This window comes from Corella eumyota, chromosome 4 (assembly GCF_963082875.1).
Source record: "Corella eumyota chromosome 4, kaCorEumy4.1, whole genome shotgun sequence".
In the NCBI taxonomy this organism is placed as follows: domain Eukaryota; kingdom Metazoa; phylum Chordata; class Ascidiacea; order Phlebobranchia; family Corellidae; genus Corella; species Corella eumyota.
Genome location: NC_137493.1, coordinates 801,629 through 821,672, shown reverse-complemented (window position 1 = coordinate 821,672; position 20,044 = coordinate 801,629). Strand labels below are relative to the sequence as shown.

Genomic DNA, 20,044 nt, shown 5'->3' with positions numbered 1-20,044 from the left:
TTTTTGCATTTTTCTTTCTTTTCTTCAACTTGTTTTTAGTTAAGGAATGTTGTAACAATATCTTGTTGTTGATCGGATCTAACAATTGATTTCAAGTGTTCGGGTTTTAGTTTAATTCTGTGCAGCGAGCCCCTTTGTTTGCATCGCTTTGCTAATAATTTGGGGACTATGACATCACAAACGTTTTTTTGACGAACTATTTTAAAGCTTTTATTTTTATGTGAACCTTACTTTATACAATGTTAATATTTTTTAACATTAAATTCAGTTATTTTTCACCATTTTTATTTTATTTTACATTTTTTATCTTAATATACAAAATAACACGACGTTACTTTTTATCCAAATCATTTAAATCTTATATAAGCATACAAGCAAGGTGAACATAAAATACAACAAACAACTTTTATATAAATTGAAAGGAACGCGGCCATGTCCCGTAATTTCTTGTGCTTATTCCATTCGCTACTGTCCCCTCATAACTGCTCCTACCGGGTAGTTTAAGAACCCTTACTTGGCCGCCTGATGCCGCTGCAACACAAAAATGGTTATTGTTATATGGCCTACTAGTTATTAAAGCGAATTACGAGCCAAAAGGTTTCGGGTTCGAGCCGCACCATTGCCACACTATTCACCCTTGAGCCTAGTGTTTACGGATAGCTTAAACACGTCACAACAGCACACCTTATTTTAATAAAAATATTAAAAACTTACTCTAAGGTAAAACGAAAAAAATTACATTAAGTTATTACCCAAAAGGTCACGGGTTCAAGTCTCAGCGATGCCATACCATTTACCTTTAAGCCTAACTTTTACGTTAACTTAGGACCAAACCTATACCGTTACTTTTTAATTTAAAAAAATGGAAAATTTATTGAGAGTAAAATAAAAACCTAATTTGTAACCAACCAGTAATTTGCCCAGCGTGGATAGCAGCAGCACATACGTAGGAATCGTCAGTATAATCGATGGTTCCCCATACCTTATAACTGACTAGATTACAGCGAGGTGGGCAAACGGCGATATATCTTTCTCCGACTCCGTACGAACTTGGTGTGGCGCATGTAACTGTGGAATAATACAACTTGTTGTTTATGTAATTGGTGGCGTGGTGTAAAGGTTGTTGGCTTTACTACATGGTTCTGCTTCCGTGCTGTAGCGCTCTTGAGTAGGGTGTTATAAAGAGTATAAACTTCTATCAAGCCAGTTCTTAATCTGCAGCTTAATTAATTTTTTATAATCTATATAATATCCAAAACTGGCACAGGCATTTCGAGACTGGATCGGATGAACAAATATTACTCTATTTTTGGCCCTGAATGATTTTTTTTATAAAACATTGAAATTATGTTAAGTGATTGTCGTTATAGAGGAAAGAAAAAATAATTTGTAACAATTTTAATTAAATGGTATAAAAATTAGCATTGTTTAAGAGTGTTATGTTAAAATTTTTTTAATTTAAAATTAATTTTTTTAAATAAATAACCTTACATTGTATTCGAGGAAGTTGAATTTTGCAGCTTTGGCTTTGGCCTTGGCTTGAAATTGCTTCTAAAAAAATAAATTAAAAAGAATAAAAACAAATTAAAAAAAATATTACGTTAATATTTTTTTTTGTATAATTCTTTATCCTCGATGTGGAAAAGTCGAATAGGCAACTTAAACATAAAGTAACAACATTTACTCCGACCCAGTCTTGAGTTGCCTGTGGCAGTTTAGGATATTATAGATTATTATTGCCCGATAATTATGCTGTTAATTAAGTGCTGGCTTAGCAGGGGTTTATATCGTTTATAACGCCTTACCCAAGGGCGCTACAGCATGAGAGCAAAGGGGATCGAACCCACAACCTCATGGTGGTGTAGCAAGTGTTCTTACCACAACACCATGCTGCCCCGGTTGTTTATAACACAAAGTTTTAAGTTATACTTTATCTTTCATAAATATAAAAATATATAAATTTGTAAAAATATTAACCTCTGAGTTGTTGAATCTCGTTCGTTAATTGATCAAATTTATTCTCAAAAAATTCCAATAATTTGCCAAAATCTGTTTCATTCGTTGCTGGTGGTGGCGCTTCAGGTCGCTGGTTAAAAAAAATACTTCCTAAAACCATAAAATTTTTGGGGTTAGAAATGTTTTTAAAGATGGGATAAATAGACGTTGCTACTTAACCCTTTTGCGCTTATCCCATAGGTTATTGTGGGCTTAAATATGTAAATAAATATATATAGTACATTAGCCTTTATTTATAAATCTAAATAAAACTGCCCGTATATTGGTATAGTAACTTTGATAAAAAAATACTTAAAGCTAAAACCTTGAATTTTTTAAACTTTTTAATTTGCCCCTTTTTAGCAAAATATTTTAAATTTTATAATTTAATTATTTGTTTCATATTAATTAAGAATAATTAATTTATATAAAAATTATAACTAATCTTTTTTTTACCTAATGCAATCCCCTGAACATGGAAAATAAATCCCAAAGTGAAACAGAAAACAAAAAACTTCATTGCAGACATTTTGCAGCAAGAACTTGAACTAAAATTTGGTTTTGGAATTTTTGAATTTAAACAAATTTCCGAAACATCGTTTAATGGTTCCTATGACGTCATAATTGCTTTCGGCGGTTGTTGTTTTTATATTTAAAACAACAACATGGGACCACAACTTTTATTTTTATGTGAACCTTACTTTATACAATGTTAATATTTTTTAACATTAAATTCAGTTATTTTTCACCATTTTTATTTTATTTTATATTTTTAACTTTATATACAAAATAACACGACTTTATTTTTCAACTGAATCATTTAAATCTTATATAAGCATACAAGCAAGATGAACATAAAATACAACAAACAACTTTTATATAAATTGAAAAGAACCCCGCCATGTCCCATAATTTCTTGTGCTTATTCCATTCGCTACTGTCCCCTCGTAACTGCTCCTACCGGGTAGTTTAAGAACCGTTGCTTGGCCGCCTGATGCCGCTGCAACACAAAAATGGTTATTGTTATTATGGCCTACTAGTTATTGTAGCGAATTATAAGCCAAACGGTTTAGAGTTCGAGGCGCACCATTGCCACACTATTTACCCTAAGCGTGTTGTTTATGGATAGCTTAAACACGCCATAACAACACACCCTCTCCAATAAAAATATTAACAACCTTCTCTAGGGTAAAACGAAAAAAATTACATTAAGTTATTACCCAGAAGGTCACGGGTTCAAGTCTCAGCGATGCCATACCATTTACTTTTAAGCCTAACATTTACGTTAACCTAGGACCCAACCTATACCGTTACTTTTTGATTTACAAAAAATGCAAAATTAAAAAAAAAAAAAGATACAAAAAATAATTTTCAACCAACCAGTAATTTGCCCAGCGTGGATAGCAGCAGCACATACGTAGGAATCATCAGTATAAACGGTGGTTCCCCATACCTTATAACTGACTAGATCACAGCGAGGTGGGCAAACGGCGATATATCTTTCCCCGACTCCGTACGAACTTGGTGTGGTGCATGTAACTGTGGAATAATAGAAATTGTATTTGAGGTAACTGGCAGCATGGTGTAGTGGTTGGAACTCTTGACTTCACTACTTGAAGTTCTGGGTTCAATCCCCTCTGCTTTCATGATGTAGCACCTTTAAGTAAGGTGCTATAAACAGTATGAATTCCTGTCGAGCCAACACTTAATTAGCAGCTTAATTATCAAGAAATTATAACTAATAATATCCCAAACTACCACAGGCAACTTGAGTCAGGGTAAAAAATGTTGTTACTCTATGTTCAGGTCGTGTAGTCGACTTTGCCACATCGAGAATAAATAAATATAAAAAATTTTTGATTTTATGTTAAGATACAATATTCGAAAACTATCTTTAATAAAGCCTTGGCCTTGAAGAGCTATCCCTAATTTAATTCTCACTTGAGTATAGTGTTAAAATTATTATTATATATGGAAAAAAAACCATTGGTAAAAATTTTGGTAAAATAAATTTTTAACTTTTGAAGTGTTATTTTTGTTTAAACAATAACAAGATTTTATTTAAAATTTGACAATCTTACATTGTATTTGGGCTAGTTGGATTTTGCAGCTTGGGCTTTGGCTTGAAATTGCTCCTAAAAAAATAAATTTAAAAAATTTAAAAAAGTTTAAAAAAAGTTTATTAACGTTGATATTTTAATACGAAAAGTGATAATTTTAAAGTTAACTTTGTATAAATAGAAGTTGAGTGAAAAATATTAACCTCTGAGTTGTTGAATCTCGTTCGTTAATTGATCGAATTTATTCTCAAAAAATTCCATAAATTTGGCAAAATCAGTTTCATTCGGTGCTGGTGGTGGCGCTTCAGGTCTCTGGTCAAAAGTGGTTCCTAAAACCATAAAATTTTTGGGGTTAGAAACGTTTTTAAAGATGGGATAAATAGACGTTGCTACTTAACCCTTTTGAGCTTATCCCATAGGTTACTGTGGGCTACTCATTAAATATGTAAATAAATATATATAGTACATTGGCCTTAATATATAAATCTAAATAAAACTGCCCATATATTGGTATAGTAACTTTGATAAAAAAAAATCCTTAAAGCTAAAACTTAAATTTTTTAAACTTTATAATTTTTTCCTTTTTTAGGAGAATATTTGATTATTTATACTTTTATAATACACATTACATAATTAAAAACCATTATTTAATTAAGATATTAATTAAAAATTAAATAATTATTACTTTTACCTAATTCAATCCCCTGAACATGGAAAATAAATCCCAAAATGAAACAAAAAACAAAAAACTTCATTGCAGACATTTTGCAGCAAAATTTGAACTAAAATTTGGTTTTAGAATTTTTGTATTTAAAGAAAATTCTCGAGACATCGCTAAATAATTCTTATGACGTCATAACTGCTTTAGGCGGTTGTTGTTTTCATATTTAACCTTTATTCGAATAATTCGAAAAAAAATTTTTTGAATTAAATTTTAAAAAGTCAAATTTTTTATGAAACAAGATTTTATTTATTCATAAAATCAATATTTAAAAAAGTTAAATTTAAAAAATAAAAAAAATTGCAAAACACAACTCAACATTTATGTAATATACTAAAATAAATAAAATAAAAAACATTGTGAATATATTTGGATTATAACTTTTATAAATAATATTGGTGCGTCGACGCGAAACGATGACGTCATATATAGCTATGGCGTCACACTAATACGTAATATTTCTTTTAATTAATTCGCCGCATTCGACCAAAGTTTTCCCCAGAAAACACAAAATCGTTCCGCTCCAGTAAGCAGCTCGGTAAACCAACGACTTTAAACCATTCAACCGTAACTCATACGTCACTGTTGTGGTGACGTCACCGGCTGCTGCTGCTGTGAGTCTAAGACAACCCGTGTCCTTGGATGACCTTTTGTAGAAGTCAAAGGTCAACCTCGCAACTTTCCCCTTCGGTGCCGGAACAACGAAACTGCTAACGTCATAATCACGGCTTTGTTGTACGTCATAAGCATCGCATTGTTTCGCTTTGACCTCGCTTCTCTTAATTACATCGAGTTTATATTCTTGTGAAGGTTGGAGTATTATGAGGTCACAGTGATCGGGTAAGTGACGTAGGTAGTCGTCACCAATTATTAATGTTGCGTCATCCTTTCTCACCACATTTAACTCATTAACATCTTCGCCATTGTTGACGTAACAATAAACTTCTTTCACGTCCGTTAATGACCTTGCACTTACCCCGATTGGTGACGTACAAAGGTCAGAGGTCGAACCAGGGGTCATGAACCATATTCTGAATGGTTTGGGGGATGGTTTGGACCATTGAAGCTTGTTGGTTAAATTTGATAAACTTGTGCTGGGCAACATTTTAAGTGAAATTATTCTAAAAACAAAATTTATTATTAATTAACGTTCTAATTAATTAATTAATTAAATAAATAAAGATACTGAGCCTTATTTTATACGATAGCACTTTTAGTAACGTTATAACATCCAGTAATAATCCTAATAAAAACAATTTTGTATACACAAAAGTCCCTTTTAGATATATCTTTATCCTCGATGTGGGAAAGTCGAATGCGCGACCTAAACATAGAGTAACATCAGTTACCCCGACCCAGTCTCGAGTTGCCTGTAGCAGTTTGGGATATTATAAATATTATAATTGCCCGATATATTTTATCCTACTTAACTATAGTTAGATTTAAAATCTTCTTATACTTTTTTATTTATTTTTTTTTATTTTGGTTTTTCGCGCATTGATAAAAGTAAATAATAATTACGATATACAATTAATATTACAACAATGCGACGGGAAAAAATGACAAAATCAATTTAATGATTTAAAACATGCGAAAAGTATTAATGTTTACATAAAGATTTTAAGTATGTTATGGCATGGTCACCAAACCCAAACTTCTGATTAGATTCTGTTTTGTCTTTATATTTTAACCGTTGTTTAAAATATAATATCTTACTTCCATAAATAAGTTAATAATAAATCCCTGCTTTTGCTTATAAGTAGTATTTTTACCAAGATTAAACCAGTACAAGTATATCACCATTAAAACTTTTTTTACTTTGTTTCTTTGTAATTAAACTCTGCTTATTATGTTATTAACAACTTTTTATTTAATCGTAAGCTTTCTTTAGTATACATACCTCTTAAAATAAGTACAAGAATATATGTTTATAAAACTTTTACATTACATTAAACTTAATATTTCTTCATAATTTTAATTTATTACAAAATCCAACAAACCCACGATGTTCAAATTTACACTACAGCAAACAGTACAAAGTCTATTTGTGACGTCATAAGAGAAACTATTCATGACCAATCACTCCGCCCAAAGTCCAAAATAAAAAAAAATATTGATTAAAATTATTTTTACTTTTTTTTCTAAATATTAAAAATGTTGCACGTAGCAATATCCGGTTTACTAGAATGAAAAAGCACTATGACGTCATAATCATATACTGTTGCGTAATATAAGTTTTGTAATTTGAGATCGCGCGGTTTTTCGTTTTTTTAATTATTTATTCAAAAAAATAAATTTTAGTCTTTTAAAATTTTGGAAAAATTTTTAAATATTAATTCCTGTTGAAAATGACACTTTTTATATGACGTCATAGTTCAAAGACAATCAAGTTAATTTAGTCGTTGTAATTTGCCGCCTTGCAGCCGTTCCATTGTTTATTGTTTACGAGACAATAGCTTTAAATTTAATTGAGCGACGTAGACCACCACAGCAGCATTTGGTTGGCGTTTCCTCTCAATTAAAAATTAATAGTTTCCAAGTTTTTCTTTTTATCCCAACTTCATCGATCGATGCCTCAGTCAAAATATAAAGTTGAACTCAGCGGGGAATCGAGGAATTTTCCGCGCGACACAGTGATGTAGTGAATTGCATGAATTCGAAGATTGAAAAATCGATGATTTGAGATCAAGCCTGTAATTGCCCGAGCTGCAAAATACCGAAGAAAAGTCGAGTTAATTTATTTGAAGTAGTTGTTAGGTATGTAGGGCTACTGTTTTTAATAAAGTTTAAACTAGATTAAGGGATTTGGAAAGGTCGAAGGGCGACCAATATTCTTAATCTTTTTATTGAATCGTTTTTTAGTCGTTTATTATTTGTTTTTGGCCTACTATTGAATTCATTTTAAAAGGTTAATAATAACTGCTAGATAGATAGAAGGTATTACAATAACTAGTATTTTATTCTTAAATTTAAATAAATGTTTAGCAAGAATTAATTTTTTGTGTTTTTTTTACAGAATTAAATTCGTTTAAATTTAACAGAATCATTAAATTGTTTTGTAGTGTTGTAAAACAGAAATGTATTGTGACGTCATAGAACCAGTTAAGCTAAATACAATGAGGTTTTATTTAGCAAACAAAGTGAATTGAAGATGTACAAGTCAAATGTTGTGTCAATTTTCGTTAGAAATTTTTTATCTATTTGTTTTTTAAAGCAGTTTTATTTGTTCTATAAACATTAACATTTTACTTTTAAATGTAAAAGATTGATTCAGCTTTAACAATTTTATTTAAAAACATATTTAAATAAAAAATAGGAATATTTATAAAAATAGTAAAATTTTCTTAAAACTAGAATGATTATAGTTTTATATTCAGCAGGTAGTAGTTAATATAAAAGGTAAATTTAAGTAAATCGATCGAGGCATTGATATTTATTGATTATTTTATATTTACAACGAAATGTGGAGTTTATTTAAATTCTTTTAGTAACATGGTTAACTTAGAATTGACCAAAATTAGCGCGGTTTTTTATAAATTATTTATAATTTAATATTTAAGTGTTAAGGTAATAAAGGCCTTTGTCTATAACAATTAAAGTTAAAACATTGTTTAAAGACAATTGCGCTTGTTGAAATATTGTTAGAATGTGACGTCACAATCATTTTTGTAGTAAAAATGAAGCAGTTGTTGTAGCAAATTAAATGTTATGTTAATTAATTAAAATTTGAAGTCTTTTCATTTTAATTAATTAATTAGATTTATAATGTTCATGCATTTAAACCTTTTTAATAAACTTTTAACAAAGCAAATGTTGACAAATTTATTTTTTAAAGTAAAAATCGTTTTTTTTTGATAAATTGACAAAATTTAAATTTAATTTTAAACATTAGTTTAAAAGTGATAATAACAAAATTATGACGTCACAACTTAAACCTTATTACCTCACAAGGTCAAGTTTTTGGCGTGTTTGAAACAATGTTAAAAGTAATTGTGCTCAAACAAACTCAGTTCAATTTAAAATGTTTGAATAATTGATGAAGTTAGATCAAGTTTTGGGATAAATTGAAAACTAGCGGCCCTGTCTCACTCTATTATGACGTCAACTTCAATGCAGTGTGACGTAATTGCATTTGTATTTTTACGTAATAAACTCATAATAAGTCAATTAGATTAATAATCGATAATATAACGTAAAGAAAAAAGAGTTTTTGTTTTTTTGAGTTTTTTTTTATGGAGTTAAGATAGAATCGAAGATTTAAAGATAAGTTTTAGGTTTTATTTGAAATGTGTTGAAATGATGAGGTCTGAGAATTTATTAATTATGCAAAGTTTAAAAAGATGAAACGATTTTGTTGTAAAAATATATTTTGACATTTGAAGATCTTTTTCAAGATGGTTTGATAAGAAGGAATATTTTATATTTTTTATTGTTTTAATATTATTAATTTAAGCTAATAATGTTAGTTATGGATTAATTTCATGATTAGAATTTAGGGGAAATTATATTTATATAAATATTTAATAAATTATCTAGTTTAAAATAATTTGACTTATTTTAAGTTTTAAACATTTTTAAAATAAAGCTTAGCTATATATAGCCTATAGAAAAAAGTTAATTATTATATGAGTAAGTTGGTTTTAATAAAAATAGAATTAATTATTTGTAAAAATATAACAATTATTATTTTCAATACAAAAGAACGTAGAATTAATAGAATTCAGTGGTAGAATGTGGTAACACGATTTTAAAAGGAAAAATATTTAATATTAATTATGTCGTCTAGTAGTATAATAAAGCGGTCATGACATATAAGGAGACAAGAGGTTTTGGGTTTGAGTCGCACCAATGCCACATTATTTACCCTTGAGCTTAGTGTTTACAGATAGCTTAAACACACCAAAAGGTTTCGGGTTCGAGTCGCACCAATGCCACACTATTTGCTTTTGAGCCCGGCGTTTACAGTTAGCTTAAACACACCACAAGGTTTCGGGTTCGAGTCGCACCAATGCCACACTATTCACCCTTAAGTCCGGCGTTTATAGATAGCTTAAACACACCAAAAGGTTTCGGGTTCGAGTCGCACCAACGCCACACTATTCGCCCTTAAGTCCGGCGTTTATAGATAGCTTAAACACGTCACAGCAGCATTCCATAAAAAAAATGTTAAAGAAAAATTAAATTAATATTCATTTGTAAAATTTTAATTTGTTTATGTTCAATAAATTAGTTTTAAATTTATATCAATTTTTTTTTTTCAGATATTTAAAGTTAATTAAATTAGGTAATTAATTAAAATCTTAGAAACAAACTTTAAACGTGCTGACGTCAAATATGCACCCAAGCGGAAAAAAATTCTATTGTTGACGTCATCGATTCAAAGTTTATCCTCGATTCGGGAAAGTCCCCATGGTGGGATATGCCTTATCTTTTTCTTCACTTTATCCTCACAGTTTCTCCGCATATGCCGTTAAAGTTTCCCTGTGGGCGGGGTTTGAAAATCCGGAAAACGCAGAAAGACGACGGTGGGTTGAAATCTTAAATTGTTTTTAATTAAATTCCTTGTCTTGCTCCAATATGTGAAGTAGTTTTGATAAGTATTTCGATATTTGCCTTTACTTCATGAGGTTCTTGGTTCGATCCCTACTGCTTTTATGCTGTAGCGCTCTTAAAAACCGACAGCGTGGTGTAGTGGTAAGAACACTTGCTACACCATCATGAGGTCGTGAGTTTAATCCCCACTGCTCTCATGCTGTAGCGCCCTTAAAAACCTAAAGTGTGGTGTAATGGTAAGAACACCTGCTATACAACATGAGGTCGTTGGTTTAATCCCCACTGCTCTCATGCTGTAGCACCCTTGAGTAAGGCGCTATAAACGGTATAAACTCCTGCTGAGCCAGCACTTAATCAGCAGCATAATTATTAAGCAAATATAATCAACTTAATAGGCAACTTAATATTTTAATTTTAATAACTAATACATATTGTTCTTGTTATTTTTTATTTTTAAATATTTTTTATTTTTTAATATTTTTTTTAAATTGTTTAATTGTTAATTTTATCTAAGTAAATAATTAAGTTTAATTTTTAAAAAATTATATTTTTAAGCTGACTGTTGCTTAATTAATTTTTAATTAACTTGTTGTTTGTTTGATATAAAATCTTTTTTTTCTAAAATTTTATATTTTTTTGAAATCTTGACATAAAACGTCGTCACTAAATTAATTTGTATTTGAAGGATCTTAAAAGTCGATTTAATCAATAAAAATCAGTTTATTTTCTTATTTGTTACAAGATAAATAACATAGAATTTAATTAAAAAAACATAAAAATCAAGGCCAAGGTTGGATTTAAATGTTATTTAAAAATGTTTCAGTTAAAAGAACATTACAACTTAAGGTTAAAGTTTTTGAACTGTTTAGGTTTTTGACATAACATTTTGTTTGTAAAGGTTAACTAAGTTGTTATATATATTTTTAAATGTAAATATAAGTTTGGTTTGATTCACTTTTTAAAAGTGATTTAAAATATTATTTAGTGATTTAATATTTAAAATATATTGTTACGTTTTTAGTATTGTATACTAAATATTACTAATGTAGAAAGAAAGCGCTTATACTTGTTCACCGCTTGCTAATTGCTAAAAGTTTTGTATCGTTAGATGGGGCTAAAGAGGTCCTTAAAATATTAAGAAAAATATTAAATTAAGGGATCAAAATCTTAATAAAATTTTTAACGCATAAATAAGTTAATAATTTGCCTTAATAACTTAAATTTGGTTAGGAATTTTGAAGCAATATTTTGTGTTAATATATTTTATTGATTTGATGCCAAAAACTTTTAAAAGTTTTAATATTTTTAACTTTTTTAATAAAATTTTTCCTCTGGAGAGCCAAAAATATTGAAAATAATATTTTTCAGCATATATAACTTAACTAGTTTGTTAACATTCGTAGTAGTTTAACATATTGTTGCTAGAAAGATATTAGTTTATTGTTATTTTGTTTTATAATAAGTTTAAAAATTTAAATTAAAGTTAAAGTCTTATAAAAATGACGTCATCCAGCCAAGCACTCCACAGATCAGGTAAAAGTAAATTCGATTTTTTAATCTGTAAACTTATAAGTAGGAAAAGCAAAATTAAAACTTTTCAAAGTTGAAAATATTAAAGTTAAACTTAAAACTCTGAGTAAAAATTACGTTTTTATTTTGTTTTTCTTCCATTACAACCACTCTCTAGAATATCCCCTTCAATTTCGTAAAAACATTTCGACCTTAATTTCGGTTTAATGTTGGTTTAGAAACTTCGGTAAAATGTTTTAGTTAGGTAAAATAATTTTCGGTAAGATGCGCGTATACAATTTACGTTTGATGATGCACATTTGTTGTTACAAAACGTTGGGAAATCTAAACACTAGCACACTTTATTATGACGTCATAGTTTACATTGCTGTTTCGAATATTGACAATCGATCGCGACCTTGAAAAAAAATGATTGAGCGACGTTCTAGAACTTGCAAACCTCGCGGAGGGTTTTTATAGAGAATTATTCGCGATGACTCCGCGTTGAAATATTAATGAGAATGAAGCTCCTTATGACGTCATAGACAGACTCGCGAGCCGCAATTAGGCATCGAATAAAGCGAAATTAGAAGTGATTTAAGGCAGGTTAGATGAGAATTTCTTTAACCTCGTTTAAGAGCTTATAAAAATGGAGAAATTGAAAGTAAACGCTCATCATCAAACAAAAGGAATAAAAGGTAATTTGAAACCGATTATCTACTTTGAATAATTTAATATTCCCTCGCAATTTTGTCCGGGTATTAATGGCATCTATATACTCCGTGTTGTTTTGCGGTTCGTATTGCAATGAATAATTTAGCTTTTAAAACGTTGGATGTTATCATCTGATCTTTCAAGTATGTTGGAATGGGATTAATATTCAAAGTTTTGTTATATTGAGCTCGGTGGGCTAGTTGTAAGTATGGAGGAATCGTTTATAACTTCGAATAGGCATGATGAAATAACTTTTATTGGCTCTCATCATAGAGGTATTAGGTTAACTTTGTTAAGGTCGTTTTCAGGGGTTTAATACGTTTTTATATTATTTGTATATAATGGAACTTAGTGTACGATATATAAATGTATTTGAATGTCTAGTTTGTAGGCTTACAAAATAAATTATATAGCCGTTTATGATGCGCTGGTAAATTATTACAGGCAAATATTAATTAAGAGTTGCAACCATATTACAACAATTAAAATACTGTCAGTAGGTCGGGCTATCGACTAATATGGTATAATTTACAAAAAACTTAAGTTAAAATAGCACTAGAATACGTTGTTTAGGACGAAATGTTGGCTTAGCTATTATACAAGTTATATGCTTTTGTTAAAAATATTAATTATGTGTTTAAAAATAACTTAAACCAAGTTTTAGATTATTATTTATAAATTTATTTAAATAAGAGTTGTAACTGATAAATGACATTTATATAATTAACGCCAAGAATAATAAATAAAGTTAAAATAATTAAAAGGGTGGATTTTAATTAGTGTTTGGTTTTTCGTTGTGTTATTTTGTCTCCACGTTGAATAATTGATCTAGAATATCGATCGTTAAACCAACTCGAGACTGAAACATTTATGAACTTAACTATGACGTCATAAAAGGAGACTGTTTTGTAAAAATCGAAAAAAAATTAAATAAAAAATTAATTTGTTTCAAATTAAACTTTAATAAAAAGTAAGCACTTTAAAAAGTAAACACTTTTAATTTTCAGAGCCCCAACTTCGTGGTGTTAAAACACAGCTTTATTCCCGACAAGGTTATTATTTAGGGATCGACAGAGACACAGGAAACGTCATCGGGATCCAAGAAAACGCTGACTCGACAGTTTTTTACCTGATTCCTGTTGGGTTGAGAATAGTGAGCATCCAACATCGAGATACTTTACTTTATGTCGCAATGAACAGCGAAGGTCGACTTTATTCAACTGTAAGTTGAAATGAAAGGATTTTTAAATATTTTTGGGCTTCTAATTATTAAAAATGTTGAATAAAGTTTGCAAAGTTGATACTTTACTTTTTAAAAATTTAAAAATTTATTTTTCCATGACCTAAACATTGAATCCCATTTGTTACCTCTACCCAGTCTCTAGTTAACTTTGGCAGTTTGGTATATTTTAGATTTTAATTGGCCAAATATTTAAGCTGCTGAATAAGTTCTGGCTCAGCAGAAGTTTATACCGTTTATAGCGCCTTACTTAAGGGCGCTACAGCATGGTGGCAGCGGGAATTAAACCTAGGACCTCATGTGTTAACTTAGTTATTCTAACAAAATTAAAATGCTGTAAAAAAACTTAAACCGAAAATAATAATAAAAAAAGCAGTCAAGTTATATTCTAAAAAATAATATTAGTATGACAACTCTTAAGAAAATAATAATATGACAACTCCCAATATTTTATTTTTTTTTATTTTGGTTTTTTGCACATTGATAAAAGTAAATAATAAATACGATATACAATTAATATTACAACAATGCGATGGGAAAAAATGACAAAATCAAATTAATGATTTAAAACATGCCAAAAGTATTAATGTTTACATAAAGATTTTAAGTATGTTATGGCATGGTCACCAAACCTAAATTCAAACTCCACCAATTTTAACTTATTATTATTAAACAGGAGACGTACACACCTGAGTGCAAGTTTAAGGAGTCAGTTTACGACAACTACTACGTGGTGTACACCTCGTGCTTGTACAAACAACTCGACAGCGGGAGAGCCTGGAACGTCGGACTCAACAAAGAGGGGGTTCCCCTAAAAGGATCCCACGTCAAAAAGCACAAGCCCTGCTCGCATTTTATTCCGAGACCGATCGAAGGTAGGCACTTTTATCCGAGCGAAAATTTATCATACTCTCTTGCTCCAACACGCGGGCAGTATTTTCTAAAAATTGATTTTGTTTTTCTTTAGTTCAAATGTTCAAAGAACCAAGTATGTGCGAACTCAGCATTCCAAGTCGTTCTACGTCATCATCTGAGGCCAAGAAAAAGAAAACATGACGTCATTAGTCTGTGACGTCATAGTTATGGACCTCTTTTATTTTAACACGCCGCAAAAAATGTTGAGCAGTTCTAAGTTGCAGAAAAAAAAAATAAAATTAATTTAAAATATTAAAAATAATAATTAGATAAATTTGGATAATTTAAAAAAAAAATATTTTAATTAAAAATCTTAATTGAATTAAATATTTTAATTGATCATTTTTTCTAAGTTTTAATTTAAAAAACTTTTTCGCAACACTGTTGGTCACGTGACAAATTTACCTAACTTTCGTGTTTGTGCTTATTTTATATGTTCCTCGCAGTGTTATTTTGCTTACGTAATCAGTAATGACGTAAGCATGACGTCACTTTAATTGTATTTATCTTTTAATTAAACAACAATGCAAATATTTTTGACCAACAATTTTGTTAAAAATTTATTTTTTGCAGTTGTATTTTGTTAACTTTTTATTTGCGATTACAAAACTTAAAATGACTAAAAGCTTTCTTGAAACAACTAATTCTGGAATGTACTGTGTTATGACGTCACAGAACTGGTTATTACGCTCGGTTAAACACCAGAACCATTCCCTCGGGCGTGTTAAAAAGTTTTAAATTCTTAAGTTTTAAATCAGGCAAAAAAGTCTGCCTGAAACCTTTGTGACGTCATTATTAAAATACTCACGTGACTTTAAATTGTTTTTATTTTAAACAAAAAAATGTTGGTCTAACTTTTAAATACGAAACTAAATTTAATTTTCACACCGATTGAAGCTTATTGGTGATGTTGTTATTGGATTAAGTGCACGAAACGGTGTCAATCAAAATATTTGCACACGAATTATTACGTCATAATAGGTGCGAACCATGCATCCTGCATCGCGGGAAATATTAAACCGAAATCTACGAACCAACCAATAGAAAAGCGTTCTACATGCATGTTGCCTTCAGCAGTAATTATGACGTCACAGAAAAACTCGCGCGCGTGGGAAAAAGGCAAGTTGGTATAAAATGAAATGTAGAATGTTGAGCAATATTTCCGAAAGGTTGAAAACTCAGCGTAAAGTCGGGACAAAGCCTTTGAAGAACTTTTTAAATTAAACTTCAATAAAGTCAACTTAATCAACAAAAATGGTGAGTTGTTAATTGTTTTAATTAGTTTCTAATATTTATTTAAACATTTTTTAAACTGGTTTGGTTTGAATTGGCAAGTTGTCGAGTACAGGAAATGACGTCATTTCTATGGACGCGAATTCGCTAAATTTAGTTATTTTGGAATATATCAGCATATTTAAAACTTTACAATTAGTTTTAAATTAAAATTTAAGGCTACATTTAAAATATATAATATCACAAATCTTGTGTTGAATTTATACGTAAATATTAATTGCATTTTTCAAGATATAGTTGTTAGAAATAAATGTGTTTTATGGTATTTCAAACTGTTGGTAAATCCCGTATATCTGTGGCATATGGTTGAAATATAACATACATGGAAGTGGATATAATGGCGTGATTGTTAAAGCATTCTTTCAAGTCAATCATGCGTAATTTTCGCGGCTTTTCTGCTTCCTTAAAATAAGGCGTGGAATTATTTTCGCTTGCTTGCCTAAATGTGGTAATAACGCGAACAGTTTGGCAAGCATATGTTGAGGTTTCAACTGTATATAACACTACTTGATTAAAAGCATTCGTCATTAGGTTACACTAATATAACGCTTAACCACTTACTATATTGCGCATATGTTCTTATTACTATACCTTCTAAAACAACATTTTCTCGTGGTGTTAGTATTAAATATCTATTAAGTGATTTTAAAGCGTTATCGTTTCACAATTCAGTAAGTTAGTATTACATAAACGTGGTTTTCGTTACTCATAGAAGCCCTTTTACTTGGTTTCACTATCTCAGGTCCGGAGTTCGATCCCCATATCTAATAAGTGTTTTTAGAGCGTTATCGTTTTACTAAATAATTTATCTTATCCTCGTGGTTTTATGTCGTTAATATAGAATCTTTTTCACTTGGCTTTACTATGTAAGGTACTGGGTTGGATTCCCACTACTATTATGCTGTACCCCCCACTTTGAGTAGACATTATAAACAGAACAAACTCCTGCTAAGCCAACACCTAATCAGCAGCTCAATTATCAACTTGAGACTGGATCGGGGTAACTGATGTTACTTTATGTTAAGGTCGTAAAGTCGACCTTACCACATCACGGATAAATTAATACAAAAATATCTTTTCTTGATAGTAAAGATTTTTGATTTCTTTCTTAGCGTGAATGTATCTCAATCCACGTCGGCCAAGCCGGAGTCCAGATCGGAAATGCTTGCTGGGAGTTGTACTGCCTCGAGCATGGAATCCATCCGGACGGCCAGATGCCAAGTGACAAGACTATCGGAGGAGGAGACGACTCTTTCAACACCTTCTTCAGCGAAACTGGATCAGGAAAACATGTCCCAAGAGCCGTGTTCGTTGACCTTGAACCCAGCGTCGTCGGTAAGAAAAGTGTTTAAGTAAAACTCGTTAAATATCTCAATATTTCTATTTTGGCAAAATTACAAAGGCTTTTAATTTTAAAGTCTGATATTTCTAAATATAGAAAACTAGCTCAATCCGCGGTAATGCCTAACTAGTTTGAACTATTTAAAGTTCATTATTTTGGCGCGAAATATCCTGGTTTCCTGTTGTTTACGGTTAAGTGATTGAGCCTCACCCACTTTTAAATATTTTGAACTAACTTTAAATGTAATTTGTGATATAATCATCTTTAAACCAAGCGTTGAAAATGTTACACGCTTAATTGAAGATAATTTAATAACAAAATTTTGTGTTCATGCTTAAATTGATAAAAATGAAAATCAAGTTTTAAAAATAAAATAAAGCATAGACTGTAACAACTTTCATTATATCAATATTTTAAAACAATTTAATAAAAAGAAGGTTTTATTAGATTCTTTTTAAATGTTTAACTTTAATTAAATATCATGTAACATTGTCGGCATGGCAACAAAAATGACGTCATATTATTTTTAAGTTAATCGAAATTTTATTACTTTCACTAAATTCGTTTGAATTCTTTATTTTAGACGAAGTTCGTACTGGGACATACAGACAACTATTCCACCCAGAACAGCTTATAACAGGCAAAGAAGACGCCGCCAACAACTACGCCCGAGGGCATTACACAGTCGGTAAGTAGCTATTAGTTTGTATATGTCTGTAAACCCAGTTAACCTGTAATAATGTTGAAACCTAAGATCCATAACAACGGCATTAGGCGGACTGTAATGAACTTTACGAAATTTTGTTACGCCCTGATCTCCTAACAGTTTTGTTATTTTTTCACTAAAAGATTAACTCCAAAAAATTTAAACATTTTCCGAAGTTTGTCAGAATAAAAAGCATTTATTTTCAGTTTCTTAAAAACTATTAAAACATATTTGAATATGTAATTTTTAGGCAAAGAATTGATCGACCAAGTTGTAGATCGGATGCGGAAGTTGTCGGATCAGTGCTCCGGTCTCCAGGGATTCTTGATCTTCCACTCCTTCGGAGGAGGAACCGGGTCCGGATTTACCTCTCTTCTTATGGAGAGACTTTCCGTCGACTATGGAAAGAAATCCAAGCTCGAGTTCGCCATCTACCCAGCACCGCAGGTAAATTTCTTGGCCGCATGTTGGCGTTAACGTTCAAATAATTTGGATAAGATTTTTTACTATTAAGAACAAGTCTGGTGGTGGTAAACCTGTAGTGGCACTGGCCCTATAGGTTTAAGGTTTGAGCCGCACTAATACCACACTATTTGCCCTTGACCTCGGCGTTTACTGTGAGCTTAAACAAGTCACAACAGTTTTTTACTTTTTTGTTAAATTTCAGATTTCCACCGCTGTTGTCGAGCCTTACAACTCGATCCTGACGACCCATACCACCCTTGAGCACTCTGACTGTGCTTTCATGGTCGACAACGAGGCCATCTACGACATTTGTCGACGAAACCTCGACATTCAGCGACCAAGTTACACCAACTTGAACAGGTTGATGAGTCAAATTGTTTCTTCCATCACCGCTTCGTTGAGATTCGATGGTGCTTTGAACGTCGACTTAACAGGTTTGGATGCTTGGTATTTTAACAATACTTGAGGCTAGGTGTTGTTATTTACTACTAGTAATACCTGTTAAATAAAGAAGGTTTATTAAAATTCTATGGTATAACCAAAACAAAATTACGTTTGTTTTATTTAGAGTTCCAAACTAACTTGGTTCCCTACCCGCGTATCCACTTCCCATTGGTCACTTATGCTCCAGTGATTTGCGCTGAGAAAGCTTACCATGAGCAGTTGTCAGTCGGTGAGATCACCAACGCTTGCTTCGAGCCAGCCAACCAGATGGTCAAGTGCGATCCTCGTCACGGCAAGTACATGGCTTGCTGCATGTTGTACCGTGGTGACGTAGTCCCCAAGGACGTCAACGCTGCCATTGCAACCATCAAGACCAAACGTACCATCCAAGTATGTAAACTAGTGTTACTTTTATAGCTTCATTTAAAATACGCGTTGAATTCTCTGTTTAAAATGTCTAATTAACTCTTAGTTCGTTGATTGGTGCCCAACTGGATTCAAGGTCGGAATCAACTACCAGCCACCAACTGTTGTTCCAGGAGGCGATCTCGCCAAAGTCCAACGAGCTGTGTGCATGTTGAGCAACACCACCGCCATTGCAGAGGCTTGGGCTCGTTTGGATCATAAGTTCGATCTTATGTACGCCAAGCGTGCTTTCGTCCATTGGTAAGTAGTCCAACTAATCTCTAACTTGACTTCATGTAGTAACTGTCGCTAACTTACAACCTCGATATTTCAGGTACGTCGGCGAAGGAATGGAAGAAGGTGAGTTCTCCGAGGCTCGTGAGGATCTTGCAGCTCTTGAGAAGGATTACGAGGAAGTTGGACTCGATTCCATTGATGATGATGCAGATGAAATTGAAGAATATTAAACTTGTGTTTTTATCTTGATTTTATTGAACGCTAATAAATAACCCAGTGATGTAAATTTGCGTTTTTGTACATTTTTAGCTGATGGGACTTTTACCATTCCTTAACGCGGGTTGTTTAAAACTTAAAACAAATTAGTGCAATTCGAACTAATAACTTTACGCCACGTAACTTGATTTTATAAGCAGAATGCTATAATATATCAGTTTGGTTTGGT

At 31.2% G+C, this 20,044-nt stretch overlaps 3 protein-coding genes across 3 annotated transcripts; 2 read left to right on the top strand and 1 right to left on the bottom strand.

Moving 5' to 3' along the window:
* Positions 1–406: 406 nt before the first annotated feature.
* Positions 407–4,886, bottom strand: LOC145749682 (uncharacterized). Its single transcript, XM_082565511.1, has 10 exons — positions 4,747–4,886; positions 4,259–4,384; positions 4,077–4,130; positions 3,376–3,534; positions 2,896–2,995; positions 2,452–2,543; positions 1,978–2,106; positions 1,492–1,551; positions 910–1,068; positions 407–531 (listed from the first exon to the last, which is right to left on the bottom strand). The coding sequence occupies exons 1-10, from the start codon at positions 4,817–4,819 to the stop codon at positions 407–409; spliced, it is 1,077 nt and encodes a 358-aa protein (XP_082421637.1). The 5' UTR covers positions 4,820–4,886.
* Positions 4,887–10,045: 5,159 nt separating this feature from the next.
* On the top strand, positions 10,046–14,896 carry LOC145750065 (fibroblast growth factor 13-like). Its single transcript, XM_082565990.1, has 4 exons — positions 10,046–10,301; positions 13,560–13,774; positions 14,469–14,667; positions 14,760–14,896. Exons 1-4 carry the CDS (start codon positions 10,196–10,198, stop codon positions 14,846–14,848), a joined length of 609 nt encoding a protein of 202 aa, XP_082422116.1. The 5' UTR covers positions 10,046–10,195; the 3' UTR covers positions 14,849–14,896.
* A 930-nt stretch (positions 14,897–15,826) lies between these two features.
* On the top strand, positions 15,827–19,885 carry LOC145750064 (tubulin alpha chain, testis-specific-like). Its single transcript, XM_082565989.1, has 8 exons — positions 15,827–15,964; positions 17,113–17,335; positions 17,926–18,030; positions 18,299–18,495; positions 18,716–18,947; positions 19,082–19,347; positions 19,430–19,623; positions 19,697–19,885. Exons 1-8 carry the CDS (start codon positions 15,962–15,964, stop codon positions 19,827–19,829), a joined length of 1,353 nt encoding a protein of 450 aa, XP_082422115.1. The 5' UTR covers positions 15,827–15,961; the 3' UTR covers positions 19,830–19,885.
* The last annotated feature ends 159 nt before the right edge of the window (positions 19,886–20,044 follow it).